This window comes from Nicotiana tabacum, chromosome 13, assembly GCF_000715075.1.
Source record: "Nicotiana tabacum cultivar K326 chromosome 13, ASM71507v2, whole genome shotgun sequence".
NCBI classification, from domain to species: domain Eukaryota; kingdom Viridiplantae; phylum Streptophyta; class Magnoliopsida; order Solanales; family Solanaceae; genus Nicotiana; species Nicotiana tabacum.
In genome coordinates, this window is record NC_134092.1 from 128,627,747 (window position 1) to 128,643,831 (window position 16,085).

The following is a 16,085-nucleotide window of genomic DNA, read 5'->3' on the forward strand; positions in this document are numbered from 1 at the left end:
ATATTATTAAAAGTTTAATTAGCTATGACTGAACTATATATCTTTGAGATTTTATAATATTGTACCAGTAAATCATAGTTGCATACAGAAGAGTTTGTAATGATTTTCTTTCGTTCATTTTGGTCAGTTTTGATTACGAAACAACAATATAATAGATGGGAAATGACCCACGAGGACCAACATTTTTAACACCAATAACGGTTGTGGTGGAGCGGTAAATATTACTTCATCCTTAATTAGAGGTTCGAGGTTCGAGTCCTCTGTATAAAGATCTTTGTTAGAAAATGTTTTACCCCTAAATATGAAATTTTTCGATGCAAGTCTAGATTTAGTCAGGTTCAATGTAAGTATTGGATATCGAGTGAAAAAATGTAAACAAAATCCAATAATGAAGACATTAGCTACTGAATATAGATGTGTAAGCAGTGATCCTTTGATTTCTTAGGCCAGCCAAGACATCCATCGGTTATAATTACAAGTTAATTATATAACTATATCTAAAGTTAGTAAATAGGTCCACAAGCTCGACTTTACACTTGTAAAATTGATCAAAATCATTTCTTCACTAAGTATGAAGACCATTTCAGTTTTATCAATTAATTTTAGTTGTCCACTTGGTCTTTGGAAACCTTTGGAGCAATTTATACTGTCTTTCATTTATTAGACAACCTATGTAAATTGCTAAGTATTGAGTTTTTCACTATAATTAATCTGAATCATTTGTAAGGATGAAAAAAATTCAAACAATAATAAAATTATACCAAGTTCGCATCAATTAATGTAACATACTAAAGGATGCATTAACATTTCGTATCTATCGGTTGAACCCACATGTCTATCTGTTAGATGAACTAGAAAGAGAATTGAGAATATATTCACAATAAGTATGTAATTTAAGTGTTACTGGAATCATAAATTATGAAAATATTATATAAATTTGAAAGTACAAATATCCAAATTCAGAGAAGAAGAAAGGAAATTTGATAATCAAGAGTGGGGGACACAAGACATATGTCATGCATAAGAAAGATAAAAATTATGCTACATATTTATGATTTATTTTTCTTTTTTGACCTTCTTTTGAAAGTCTCTCTTCCTCTTTTAAAAAATTAAGAGTTACATTTAACTCCATTTTTTCAGATTTATTAAAAACTTTCATGAATATTATGTTCCAAAAAGAAAAAGAAAAACACAAAAGAAACACCCACAATTCCACATCAACATAAATTGGGCTTTCATTAGTTGGGCTCGTCCCCTGTTGTACCTTTGTCACCAGCCCGTATCTCGGACCGGCCCATAAATTTTGATTTTTTTTTAAATACCTGATATTTATACAAAAATATATTAATTTATCATAATTTTGCACTTAACAATTTAATGCATCATCCATCAAACGTGAATAAGTATTTATCCTTAAAATTATCTGTTGTTTATTATCGTGTTTTATTTACCTTTAAGCGATCAAATAAAGAAAATGATGAAAGAAACTTGTGTTTACCGATAATAATACTTTTTCAACGCGAATCGTGATTAAGAGTACATATGTCGGGTTGGTTCAGATTTTCTAATTATCAAACCAAACCAATTATATCGGGTTATTAAATCTAAATACCAAACCAAACCAATAAAAGTCAGCTTTTTAAATCTCGGGTTTTCTCGAATTTTTCCGGTTTTCGGTTTTTTTTTTTGATTTTCCCCCATAAAGTCTTCATAGCACAAAACGTAAAATTTGTGCTCCAAATATGTCTTTAATCCTAGTAAGACAAAACTATATAAAGTATTTTTCAATAAAATAACATAAATTTGAGATGAATCATGGCATTGTACTAAAATATTCAACAATAAAGATAATAAAATCGCATGAAATAAATATTATTAATAAGCCATAATGAAAATAAATATAATTTAAAATTACGACTAATAAGTACTATTAGTTACATGACTAACCACTAAAAGAAAAATAAGTTATACATCTTATCTAAACCATGGAGAAAAACTAAAAATAGATATCCAACACTATTTTCATTCATAGTACAATTGAATTGAATGTCTTTTATTAGCATTAGTATTGATTTGATTTTGGTTTAGGATTTATTTAAGTTACTAACATTTATGGACTATAAAACTTATTGGAGCATCAAAAAATTATAAGTCCAAGCTTGAAATAATACGTTAAAAAATAAAACTATAAAAAAACTTAAGAAATATTTATAAACTACATTACAATAAATATTTGTCTGTATTAAATATATTTAAAACCTCTATACATATAATGTCGGGTTGGTTTGGTTTCGGTTTGACTTTTTTTAGTTAAAATCAAACCAAACCAAATATGGTCGGTTTTTTTTTTCCAACACCAAACCAAATCAAACCAAACCATAGTCGGATTTTTTTTCTCGGTTTGACTCGGATTATCGCGTGCGGTTTGTTGGTTTCATTTGTACACCCCTAGTTAAGAGGATCGACAGGGGCGGAGCCAGCTATTCAGCTACGGGTTCGACCGAACTCAGTAGCTTTGGTCCATACCTTATATTTGTCTTAAAACATTAATTGGTTACACATAACTTATTAAATTAGAATTCAGTAACTTTAAAAAACTAAAATTCTAAACCAATAAATTATAAATCCTGGCTCCGCCTCTAAAAATAAATGCACTTCGGAAACTAGTAGTAGTAGATGTTTAAAGGAGAACAAAAAAGGAAGAAAAGAAACATCCTTGGATTGTACGGTCATCATACCTTGCATTAAAATTTTATAAAGTAAAATAACCTCTAAAATATGATCATCTTCGACTTTTAAGTTTTTATTTCTTTTCTTTTCTTTTCATTACTAAATTCGCAAAATTGTTATTCGAAAAAATAAATTAAGTTTAAATTGTCAAATCAAATCAACTATTATAAGTACAGCAGATCAGGTCAACAACTCCTGATAAAAGTAAATACAGAGTCGTACCTTCACGTAAGAAAAACAAATAGAAAAACTAAAAACAAGGAAAAAATAGGTACAAAATGACAGTAATTATTCAAGCTCTCAGGTTCTAGGCTTATAGCTATTTCAGTGATTACTGTTTTTCCACATGCGTACCTGCCAGTATCTCTTTTTGGAAGTTTATAATGTTATCCTGATCTTTAATTGCTTTTAAATTAAAAAGTGAAGGAACCCCTTAATCTAAACATATCAGATTAGCACGTAAATCGTAAAACGAGAACTTATTTGTTATTCGTGAAGCGAAAGCGAAAACGAATTGAATCGTGACTGGAATTACTTATCGGCGATAATTGTCACAGTGTGTTAGAACAACCCCAATTCCACAGTCTAAACCCCTCGTTTGATTTTGGGAGAAGAGAACTTAGGAAAATAATGATTTTCTGTATTATATGTTGTACACTATATGTGTACTTTTACAGGAGAATATTAGGGTTAACTAATAACCATATTGGACCTTAAAATACCCCTTATGGGTGGACCCAATTTCCCTACAAAAAGAATTAAAAAATTGTGTTATCGATCAAATAAAATGAAAAATAATGTTTTGTTGAAAATATTAAGGGCCGTTTGCATTTGGTTAGCCAAACCAATATCGATTATGTAAGGAAGGAAGAAGGGGTTATTTGATTCGGCACAAAGTATTTGACTGAATTATGTAAACTAATTTTTTTTGCTAATAAATATTTTTTTATTGAGATGCACAATAAGTGAATTTTAACTATTATAATGTATTCTGTTAATAATATTTTCAAAGCTGAAAATATCATATGTTCCATGTAGTTTCTTCTTTTATTCCTTTCCGTGTAGTTACTTTAGGGGTCGTTTGGTATGATAGATAAGTAAAAATAATCCTGAAATAAAAATATAATAACGTCTTATCCTTTATTTGGTTACTATTTCTGAAATAAGTTAGCCCATTATTAAAAATAGTGTCGAGATAATAAAATAATAATCACAAGATAAGTTATTCAATGATAAATTATTAAAAATTAAAAATTATAATTAATACAATATATCAAACAGTTAATAAGAAATAATAACATCATAACTACTATCAGCATAATTAATCTTAATATAACTTGTCTTTAACCAAACCACCCCTTAGCGTATAAAATTTAGGTAAACAAAATTAACTAGTACTACAATTTTCTTCTGTCTCAATTTTAGGAATTAGTCAAATCAACCTTTGGAAAGTTTAAAAATATCAAACAAATTAGGATAAATGCTGTTATAAAAGGGGAAATAAATTGTGTGAGAGTACTCAATTAAAGAAAAAATGGTACAAAATATCAGTGAAGTGTCACGAAATTGCATCAGAGAAATTCAGTTAAAAAAGCGGTAAAAAGTTTTGATTGGTGACGTGAAAAAAGCTCACGGGCAGGTGATTTTGATACGTTTATTATACACCCACGTGCGACGATATTAGATGAGATACCGGATACGAGATAATAACAAACGATAACTTCTTTTATACTTTCAATTTGTCGTTGTCTTCGATGTGTTACGGTGACAAAGTGCAATAATTACTATTTCAGTCCCCAAATCTTTAGGGTCCCGCTGGAATGGCCCCTATCCGAAACTTTAGTGTTCAATTTTGTCCCGTAACAAATAAATTCCGAAAATAAGATTTTAGTGGGTGAATCTAACACACGTCAATTGTGAGAGAGACTTTCATCGATATTATTTGTGTAAAGAATGAACTTATTGAATTTTTTCCATATAAGATAATTATTCATTAGTAACTACCTATACTTAGCACGAGTAATTGATATCTACATATGCGAGCACGAGTACTCGATACCTATCTGTGCTCAACAAGATTATTTACAATCTCAACGCAGGTACTTTGAACCTCATGAATAATCGATACCTCAGCATATATACTTGAAATCTTAGCATGAATATTTGGTACTTATCACAATATGAATACTTAAAATCTCATGACGGGTACTTAAAATTTCTAACACGAGTATCTAGATTCTCAGCAATGATACCCAAAATATCAGCATGAGTATTAGAAATTAAAAGTTATTTCACAAGGTTAATGTATATCAGTTAAACTCTATGTGCAACAAAACTATATAGTATTATTCTTTGTGAAAAAGTTTTAGTTAAAAATAAATATAAAATAAAAACTACAGTAAAGAAAGAAACAATTTTAAGGTAAAACAAGGATCGAGTTCTTTTTATCCTTTTTCTACTTTATTTTCTTTAAGTGGTTAAAAAGTGGGAATACCAGAAACATGTGATAAAGAGAAAAAAGCTAAAGGTGGAGAAATGATAATGATAAGAATATTTGAGTCATACATGATTGTCACTTGGCAGTATATTGAAGGTTGTTTCCCACTTTGTTTTCTCTTTGTATAGTTTTGAGGTAAGCTTCTTGCTAGCTAAACCTTACCTTAAAATGAGAAGGCTTTTTGTTAGTCTTTTCTGGAAAATGACAGATTTATGAGAGTATAACAATTAGATAAGAGATTAATTAGGTACATACTTTGCTAAATATAAAAGGAAAATATGGGTGTGTTTGGTATAAGGGAAAATGTTTTTCAAGAAAATATTTTCTTGGAAAACAAGTAGTAATCTTACTCATTTTTCGATATTTGGTACGTAAATTAAGAAAAATAACTTTTCACGAGTATTCATAAATAATTTAGACACAATAAACATGAAGCCATAAACTTTCGAACCAACAACCTTCCGAACCCACAAATTTCATAAACTTTTAAACCGCTAAATTTTCAAACGCGCAAACTTTCGAACCCGTAAACTCTATAATTTCTAAACCCGCAAATTTTCAAACACAAACCTCCGAACTCATAACTTTGGTATTCATAAAATTTTGAACCAGAAAAATGAAAAAACCATAACTGAAAATATATATATAAAAAAATGTGTGGGATTGGGGATGGGTGGGATGATACAGAAAAAACAGAAAACAGAAAATTCAAAATTCAAAAAAAAAATGCGGGGCGGGGGGAGGGGAGGGTTGACAGGATGGGATGGGTGGGTGGCGCAACAATCGAAAAAAATAAAAAATTGAATTTGGAGGGGGTTGGGATTAGATGTGAGTGTACGTGAAACTTTTGAAAAATATTTTCCGTCGTACCAAACACACCCTCAGTAAACACTTTTGACTAAAAGTAGTTCCTTATATGACTTGGATATAGTTGAATAGAAAACTTTTTGTTAGGGACGTTTTAGAGGATTTTGGGCTAGTGGACCTACCCTTGGGCGTTAAATATTAGAATGATTAAAAGAATAAAAATAATCTCAAAAAAGGAGGAATCAAATTGCAATGATTTTACTAGCATTAGGTAAATCTTTTGAAGATTACCGAGAATGATCAACATTCCCTTTGAAAGAATAGGTATAATATTTTTAAGGAGAAACGTTAGGAAACAGGATCCCTTCATTATCAATCATGTGTGCACTCATGGACGAAGCCAAGGTTTTTACTAATTAAACAAAATCAATATACATGTAATCTTTTTAGCTAGCTATATAGTGTAATTTTTTTAATGAATACGTGCCAATTTCACCTCTCGAACAAAGGTTCCGCCACTATATTGAATCCGAAACCCCAGTTAATAGTGAAGGATCTCGTTCATCCAACCGTATCCTCTAAGTCGGTCCACTAATATTCTAAGGAACCAACTTTTCCTGCTATTCACTGAGTTATTGGCTAAATAAGTATATTCAATACGCTGATCTGTTAGATGATACCCATAAGATATTGATTGTCCGAAACCAGACCTTTTATGGAAATTTCTACACACTGAGCCCTGTCAAAAGACAAACAACAAAAGTAGGAGCACTAATCAAGAAATAGAACTAATATGTAGGTTGCAAAAAACTAAAATAAAAAATATAAATATAATATGTAGGTTAACACTTCATAATAGCTAGCTAGGTTAACTTTGATTATCTAAGGGATCGTTTGGTAAATGAGATAATGATAATAATCCCGAAATAAAATTTGATATTAACTTTATCCTATGTTTGGTTTAGGGTATTAGCTAGTAGGGGATAACTTTTATACTTTTAAAATGGTGAAATTAGTTATCCCATATAGAAGGTGGGATAATAATTCCAATGGGATATCCCACCATTGTACCAAATAACCCCTAAGGGGTCGTTTTGGGAAATAAGTTATCGCAAAATTAATTATTCAGATATTGTTATTCCACCCTCTCATAGGGATGAAAATAATACTACAATCCCAGAACAATATTACAATTTTATTTTAATCAAACGTGGGATAAACTCATTTCAAATTTAATTTCAGAATTACTTATCCCTTATATGTGGTACCTAACGACACCTAAATATCTTTAATGGCATTACACTTCTTTCCTAATTATCGAAGAGAAAAAAACAGTTTACAAATGGAAAAAGGACTGAACTGTAATATAAGCCAAAAATATGAAAATAAAATACCACTACTAATTGGTTGGCTAGAAACCAGCACAAATCTCTTTTCTTAAAGAGATCTTGTCACTACTTTATGTCATGGAACACTCATTAATAATTGTATTCAATTATTAAAATAGACTCTCTTTATTATATACCATGAGATGCGATCCTTCTTTAAACTCTCCGTAAATTCAGGATAATTTATAAATCGAGCTGTCATTTTTTATTTTGTCACTAACATGTTATTACAAATTATCCTATTATTCTTTCCGGTACATTTTAATTGATATTTTGGTCTTTTTTGTGGCCCACAATATTTAATTTTGTTAGATATCAAGAAAAAGTATTTTTTTTCCAAAGTTACCCTAGGAGTAAAGAAACTAGGAGTAATTGTTGTATTTTCAATGAACAAACTAAGGTTAATAATGTTAAATTTTATTGTTAATTAGTACTAAAAGATAAATTTCTTAATATGTGTGAAAACAACCAAAATAAATAATTAAAATGGACAGGAGGGAGTATTATCCTTCAAAACACTTTAATATTTCTTGAATTAGTAAAACATGAATCATTTTGAGATCATCAAAATCAATAAGACATATAGCCTGTTTGGCCAAGCTTTTCAAGAGGCCAAAAATATTTTTCTTTCTTTCTCAAAAGCACTTTTTTCTCCTAATTTGAGTTGTTTGGCCAAGCTTTTTTTGTGAAAAAAAGTGCTTTTGGAAAGAAGCAGAAATAGTTTCTCAGAAGTAAAAAAAAGTAGTTTCTTTCCAAAAGCAGAAACAGAAGCAATTTTAACTTTTCTTCTTACAAAAAATATCCTTAACAAAATATAGTATATACTAAAATAACCGTTAAACCTAATACTTAGGATATTAATGTATAAATATTTCTTATTTATTTTTAGGATATGTTTCTAAATATATAGTGACTTTAGGGGTGGATGCTTTTATATTTGTTGAATAATTTTTAATACATTTAACTTATATTAAAAGAATTAAGTACTTTTAAATTTTATTTTCATATTTTACTTAAATAAAATAAAAAGATTTAATTATTGCATGTAATAATAAATTTTTAAAATTATTTATTTATTTATAATATTAACTATTAAATAAATTTATTCATGTCCTTATTCGTAATTTGATACTTAAAAGCACTTTTTGAAAAGATTGGCCAAATACAAATTATTGTTCAAAAGTACTTTTCAGAGTGATTAGTCAAATACAAACTTTTTCTTTTCAAAATTAATTTTTTAAAAAAGCACTTCTTAAAATAATTTGATATGCTAATATTTTTTCATTGATTGGTGACTCTTTTCCCCAACAGTTCTTTTTTAAGTTTCCAAAAAACAAACCATAAACCCAAAGCACTATAACCAATGACCCAACCAAACACCCTGACAAAACAGACTAAGTTAAAAAAAGCATTTAATTCTTTACAGCCTATCCCTATCTTTCCTAATTTCTTTTTCTTCTCTCTCATTACCTGGAACTGAAATACCAAAATCAATGGCCAAATAAGGACTGTTTTTGCTATATCCAAAGCTTCTGATCTCTCTCTAGGGTTTTTGTTCTCTTACTCCCTCTTAATTTTGGCAAAAAACGTACTGCCAGCTTTCTCAAAAGCTTTAGTTCCCCCTTAAGTAATTTGTCTTTTTTTAATTAAAAACTTGTTACTTAATTTTATTTTTATGAATGGTTATATACTATTATCTTTTAGTTAATTTGATAATGCTGTTAGTATATATAGAAGTTTGACTCGTAGAAAATGAGTTTTAATTCTACATAGTGATAGTGTAAGAAAATATTAACATACAATCAGGTTATCTAAAAGGCGATTACAGATTACGTTCGTTTTATTAAAAAAATGAGATTAATAATTTTAAAAATAAAATAGATTATTTTACACTGCCAGTGTATATATAGATTAATAGCCTGTTTGACCAAGCTTTTCAAGAGGCCAAAAATACTTTTTTTTTCTTCTCAAAAGCATTTTTTACCCTAACTTGAGGTGTTTGGCCAAGTTTTTTTGGGAAAAAAAATGCTTTTGGGAAGAAGCAGAAGCATTAAGCAGAAAAAAATAGTTTCTTCCCCAAAACAAAAGCAGAAACAGTTTTGACTTTTTTTTTTTACCAAAAATACCCTTAACAAAATATAGTATATACCAAAATAGCCGTTACACCTAATATTTAGGATATTAATGTATAAATATTTCTTATTATTTTTAGGATAGCTTTCTAATATATAGTAACTTTAGGGGTGAATGATTTTATATTTGTTGAATGATTTTTAATATATTTAACTTATATTAAAAGAATTAAGTAATTTTAAATTTTATTTTCATATTTTACTTAAATTAATTAATTTTCGCAATTTGATACTTAAAAACACTTTATGAAAAATTTGATCAAACATAAATTATTGCTCAAAAGTACTTTTGAGATTAATTAGTCAATCACAAACTATTCTCTCCAAAAAGCATTATTTTTTTTCAAAAACACATTTCAAAATAAGGTGTCCAACTTTTTCTATACACAATCTCTATAATTAGAAAGCCTTGTCCATCTCTCATCCCCCTCTATAATTTAGGTCACAACTCACAACTCCCACATATAGACTTCTTACCCACAAACATCTTTCTTTGTATTCTGGTTTATTCTGTGTTCCCTCTTAATTCCCTCTCTCTTGACTCTCTTTCTGTCTATTTTTGGAAAGAAAACCAAGAATAGCAATAATTAACAACTATGGCTAGAGAGAAAATTCAGATCAAGAAAATTGATAACTCAACAGCAAGGCAAGTAACTTTCTCAAAGAGAAGAAGAGGGCTTTTTAAGAAAGCTGAAGAACTTTCTGTTCTTTGTGATGCTGATGTTGCTCTCATTATTTTCTCATCTACTGGAAAACTCTTTGAGTATTCAAGCTCCGGGTATATATATCTTTTGCTTTATTTTTTTTTAAAACTTAATTTGGTGAAAGAATGAAACTGTGTTGGGATTTCAAAGTAATATATTAATGTTAATCAAAGCTTATAAGTGACCAATTGTGAAAATGTTTTTTACTCGATCTGCACAAAATTTAAACTCTTTTGAAATATTATCAACTAGCTAAGAAACCCACCTCAAGAAACTTCCCATTTTGTGCTATTGGCTCTTTTTTGAGCTAATAATAAAGGGAAAAGATTATTTTTTCGTTGAATAAAATAGGATTTCTTTTACTTTATTTGGTGAAAGAATGAAACATTTTGTTGGGATTTCAAAAGAGTGTCTTTAGTTATGCTTAATGGACTGAAAGGAATATATCATTGATCAGAACATAGCTCCAAGAATTATGATTTAACTTATATATTTCGATAATATAAGTTTAATATGTGACAACAGTTTAGTTACCATTTTTATTAAATTACATATTTACATTGATAATGCACATAACTTAAATCCTTTCAATATTATCAGCTAGCCAAAAAGAATCCACCTCAAGAAACTTTCATTTAGTGCTATTGACTCTTTTTTGAGCTTATAATTAATGGAAAATCTGAGATTTTTGTCTAATAAGATAGGAATATTGGAAGTTTCTTCAGAAAAATACCAAAGGACAAGGACCAATAAATATTACTCCATTCGTTTGAATCTATTTGGCCGGCACATAACTTGGAGAAAAAAAGAAAGACTTTTAAATTTGTGGCGTTAAATGAGACATATATATTATGCATGTCTATAAATTATTGCATAAAGCTAAATAATTTTCAAATATAAAAATAAGTCATTTTTGTTTGGCACAGACTAAAAATGAAAGTAAATAAGTTCAAATAAATTGAAACGAGGAAGAAAATAAAATAATGAAGATAAAAAGAAAATAAAATAAATTATAACTCACACTCAAACATAAACACAAACATAAACACAAAATGAGTGATGTAGTAAGTAGTGAGTAGTTGAGAGGTATGTGATAATTTTATTTTTAGTAACTCAACTTGCAGTGGGCTATAAGCAAAAACGAATAAAACCTGGATCTTGTTTTCGAAAGGGCCACCATATCTTATCTGTTTCAGAAAGGCAATATCTTGTCTAAATATAAAATAAGCTTATCATATACTAAACTATTTATGGTGAATAGGACAAACCTCTTTTCTCTCGGATAAATAAAAAAGCATATTTTAGGAATATTATGCTTTGCCATTTGGATTATAGTAAGGTATTGGCAAAAAGGAGCAAATTTGATGAGCTCTTGGTTCCCATAGCTACTATATGATGCAAGTCTATTTACCTTTTACTTTCCTATTTTGGTTGCTATTTTCTTTGACTTTGAGGTTATTTTATAGTTTATATATTAAACCTTATGGAAACATGCAATTGATTGTAACTCTAGACAAATTTAATTTGTGTTACAAACAAAAACTTGGTATTTAAATGAAGAAGGGACAAACTCATTAACTCTCAGAGATTCTCGATTATAAAAAATAAAAAACCTCTAGTAATACCTAGCAAAAAATGTATGAAATTTAGATATAGCTTAGCAAGTCTTTACTAGAATGGTTGCCTCACCATGATAAAAGGTGGTGTGTTGAAGTCTAGGATGTTAATGTAGAGTAGGGGTGTTCGTAAAAACTCGAAAAATCAAACTAATTAAATTGATAAAAATAAAACGATACTCTTTTGGTTTAGTTTAGTTTTGGTTTTGAATTTAAAAAATCGACCAAATTTGGTTTAGTTTGGTTTGATTTGGTTATGATTTCAATCAAAAAATAACTGGAAAAAACAAACCAAACCGACTATAGAAGTAGCTAGTAAATCCTTGTATGTTAATCAAACAACCCCCAAGTTAACTAGTTAGCTGAAGTGGTAATCTCTACTATAAGTTACTTCTAATAAAGTTCACTTATTAGAGCATTATAAATCCAGAATTTACTATTGTAGACTTCAATAAGTTGTAGCTTTATTTCACGTTCTACGTACGATCACGGGTAGGACTTCATTTTGCTGTGAGGCTTGATTTTTTCTTGAAGCTACTCGTACGTGTTTAATATCATAACTACGACCAGTTGGGGTAATGTTATGCAATATAGATATTAGATATTGTGGTTAACTTTATGAAATTGTGAAAAATAAGAAAAGAGAAACTTACTACTATAATGTATCATTATTAGAGGAATACGAAATTAAGAAGAGTTGGAACATTATACAACTTGATTATTGTTTGCGTGCATTCTTTATATTAAATTCAATCTTTACATATAACTGAAAATTGATTTAGGGTCTAGATCAGGGGCGGAGCTAGTGCGTAAGACGTAAGATACAATTTCGATCAAATCCAGTAACTTTGCTTCAAATTTTATACTTTGTCTTAAGAAATTCATTTAATATGTATATATATTATTAATTTAAAATGTAACTTATAATATTTTTGAGCCGTATTATGAAGTCACAACCTCACATGCTGTTAACTCATTTATGTCTTGGATTAATCAACTACGCCTCAATCACAACCTAATTGTGGTTCCCTATGTCCTATTCAGCATTCAGGGAATTTATCATATGATTATACTATTTTTACTTTGGTCGCAATCTGATGAAATCTTATAATTTCTTTTGTTTCGAAAAGCATGAAGGAAATTCTTGAGAGGCGTGATTTGCATTCAAAGAATTTGGAAAAATTGGACCAACCATCACTTGAGCTGCAAGTAAGTTTCTTTGTCCATTATAGCTTATGTTGCACGAACTCTCCAAAATGATGCAGCATCCGTGTCGCATCCTCCAAAAATACATTATTTTTGGAGGATCAGACGCGTCCTGCAATATTTTCGGAGAGTTCGAGCAACATATATTCTAGCAAGCATTTTATTAAATGGTTTCTTAAAGAGTGAGAAGGGAAGCCTTAGAGCAATATTAGTAAAGTTGTCTGTTTGAATCGTAGAAGCAACTGCTAATATTTGCATTATGGTAGGTTGTCCACATTACACCCCTTAGGCTATGGCCTTTTCCGGAACCTGTGTGAATGCGGGATACTTTGTGTACCAAATTGCTCTTTCTTCTCTTCTTAAAGAGTGAATGTATTGTTTGCAGCTAGTAGAGAACAGCAATTACTCCAAACTAAGCAAGGAAATATCTGAGAAAAGTCATCGATTAAGGTATTAATTCGGACTTCTCTATATAATACTCGGCATTTTCATCTAAGAAAAGTTGATCCACAAAAAATTTAGTGTCCTCTACTAATTAACAGGCAAATGAGGGGAGAAGAACTCCAAGGATTAAGTATTGAAGAGTTACAGCAGTTGGAGAGGTCTCTGGAAGCTGGATTGACCCGCGTCATAGAGAGAAAGGTCAGTCTAAATTCACGTAACTGTCTGTGTATATAAGTTAAATCCGTCGAATTATACAGATGATCATGGTTTTTTTTAGTTATCTTACGTGCTACTTGCTTTGTTAATTTGTCAGGGTGATAAAATAATGAGAGAGATCAACCAGCTTCAACAAAAGGTCTGGAACTGAATTACATACTTCAACTTTTGTTGAACTTGTCAATGTATATTAACCTATAATCCAACTTTTTTAGGGACATTCTTTGTAGTTATTATTTAAGTGACAGTAATAGTGTAAAAATTCGTTTATATTATATGTACTATAAGTCTATATAGAATGTCCCTAAAAAAGTTGGATTATTTAAGTGACAGTAATAGTGTAAAAATTCATTTATATTATATGTACTATAAGTTTATATAGAAAGTTAAAACTCTTTAATTTTCATTATTTCACTTGTTTTTCGTCAAAGGTACTGATATTGTGAAAAACCACAGGGCATGCAACTAATGGAAGAGAATGAAATATTGAAGCAACAGGTTTGTTTTCTCAAACACCTGCATTTGCGTTTTTATCGTAAAAACGTAAAGATAAGTTAAATACAGAAACATGCACGTGCTTTTTCTAATAATGGCCACTGAAAAATCTGATGAGACCACTCCAAATCCACTGAATTCTGGAGTTAATTCAATCAACTAATTAAGTAGAAGCGGATTCAAATTTTTTATATGGGTTCTGGATCATATATAATCCATTTTGTTTACTTGGTTCTAGGTAGACTATGTATACATATTAAATTTTAAAGTTACTAGGTTATGCCGAACCCGTAACTATAATGATAGTTTCGCCCATGGAAGATAGGTTGCTCGCACTCTTCGGTAATTTTGTATCGTTATAGAAACCTCTGAGAGCAACCTATGTTCCAGGAGCGAAACTATACCTCCTGCCAAACCTGTAATTATAACGATTTTGTGATTTGCCCCACGCGTGAAGAGAACCTCCTTAAGTATTGCATTCTTAGAGGATCTGATATAAGTTCAATTACTTTTTTGAAAAATTCGAGCAACGTAGCATGAAACCAAGTATATATATTAATTTTTGCTAATAAATTAAATGTGTGTGAAGGTGATGGAAATATCTAATAATGGATACCAAAACCCAGCAGCAGCAGCAGAATTACTAATAGCAGTTGAATCAGAAAATGGGTTTATAAATGAGGAAGGTCAATTATCTGAATCTGTTACTAATGCATGTAACTCTACTGGTCCTCCTCCTCAAGATGATGACAGTTCTGATACTTCTCTCAAGTTGGGGTTAGTTTTTCTTATCTCACTCGTTATCATTTTTCTTCTTAATAAAATTTATCTAAAAAATTACAGAGTAAATTAAAACAATAAAGTTATACTTAAAATATTATTGGGAAGATGCGATTGTGGAAAGGAGAAAGAAAAAATAAGCTAGCTGATTTTATTAATTATCGGTATAAATTAATCAATTACTATAACATGTTACTTATTGTCTTTTTTTGCATTTTGGTTGTACGTCTACTATAGGCTTTTTATACATTGATTTTGTCAAAAACCCGACACACATTCATTCATCGGAGGCAAGATTTAGTGGGCGTTTGAACATAAAAAATGTGAAATTCTGGAAAAAAGGTTTTAAAAAAAAATCTTGGTATTTGGAAATTGGAGTTGTATATGGACATGAATATAAATTGGAGTTATTTTTAAATTTGTGAGTGATTTGGAGTGAAAACTATGAATTTTTTTACTTTAAGTTGGTTTTGAAATTTTCATGCCAAACATTGACTTTGAAAAAAAGTATTAAAAAAATCCGAAAAAAGTGAATTTTTTTAATGACTAAACGGGTCCTTAGAGTGTTAAGAGGAAGTTTAATTGGATCTGTCATATTCCAACATAAACCATAAATATATGTGGAAAACATTTTTAAAAAAAGTAGTAAACACCCCCTTATAAAAAGAAATTAACCCCATAATTTTTAAGGAATTCAGAATCTTGAATTCATAACTTTTTGTCGTTTTTAAGTTGTTCTTACCTTCCATCTGGTTTTATTTTTTCTTTTATATGGCAGGCTGCCTTACTCAGGTTGAAGGGAAGAGCAAAAGTCCAATTAAAAGCAAAGATGTGACTATTTTTTGTATCTGTTAACTACTAATATGGTGGAATGTAAAAGGCTAACCCCAAGAATTTCAGATTCATGTTTGGCTAATGGTTCTTGAAAGCATAGAAAGTTGGTGTTTTCCTATGTAATTCGTCTCTTTTTCTTGTATTATAATATGTATCTAACTTAGCATTAAAATCTATGATTAACTTGGCAACTAATTGTAATATTGTAAGGTCTTAATTATTGGCTATTTAAGTTA

General features: G+C 29.6%; 1 protein-coding gene across 1 annotated transcript; it reads left to right on the forward strand.

The window, feature by feature from the left end:
* The first annotated feature begins 10,002 nt into the window (after positions 1-10,002).
* Positions 10,003-16,085, forward strand: LOC107791218 (MADS-box protein JOINTLESS). Its single transcript, XM_016613234.2, has 8 exons — positions 10,003-10,332; positions 13,005-13,083; positions 13,466-13,530; positions 13,623-13,722; positions 13,838-13,879; positions 14,197-14,238; positions 14,825-15,012; positions 15,794-16,085. Exons 1-8 carry the CDS (start codon positions 10,151-10,153, stop codon positions 15,810-15,812), a joined length of 717 nt encoding a protein of 238 aa, XP_016468720.1. The 5' UTR covers positions 10,003-10,150; the 3' UTR covers positions 15,813-16,085.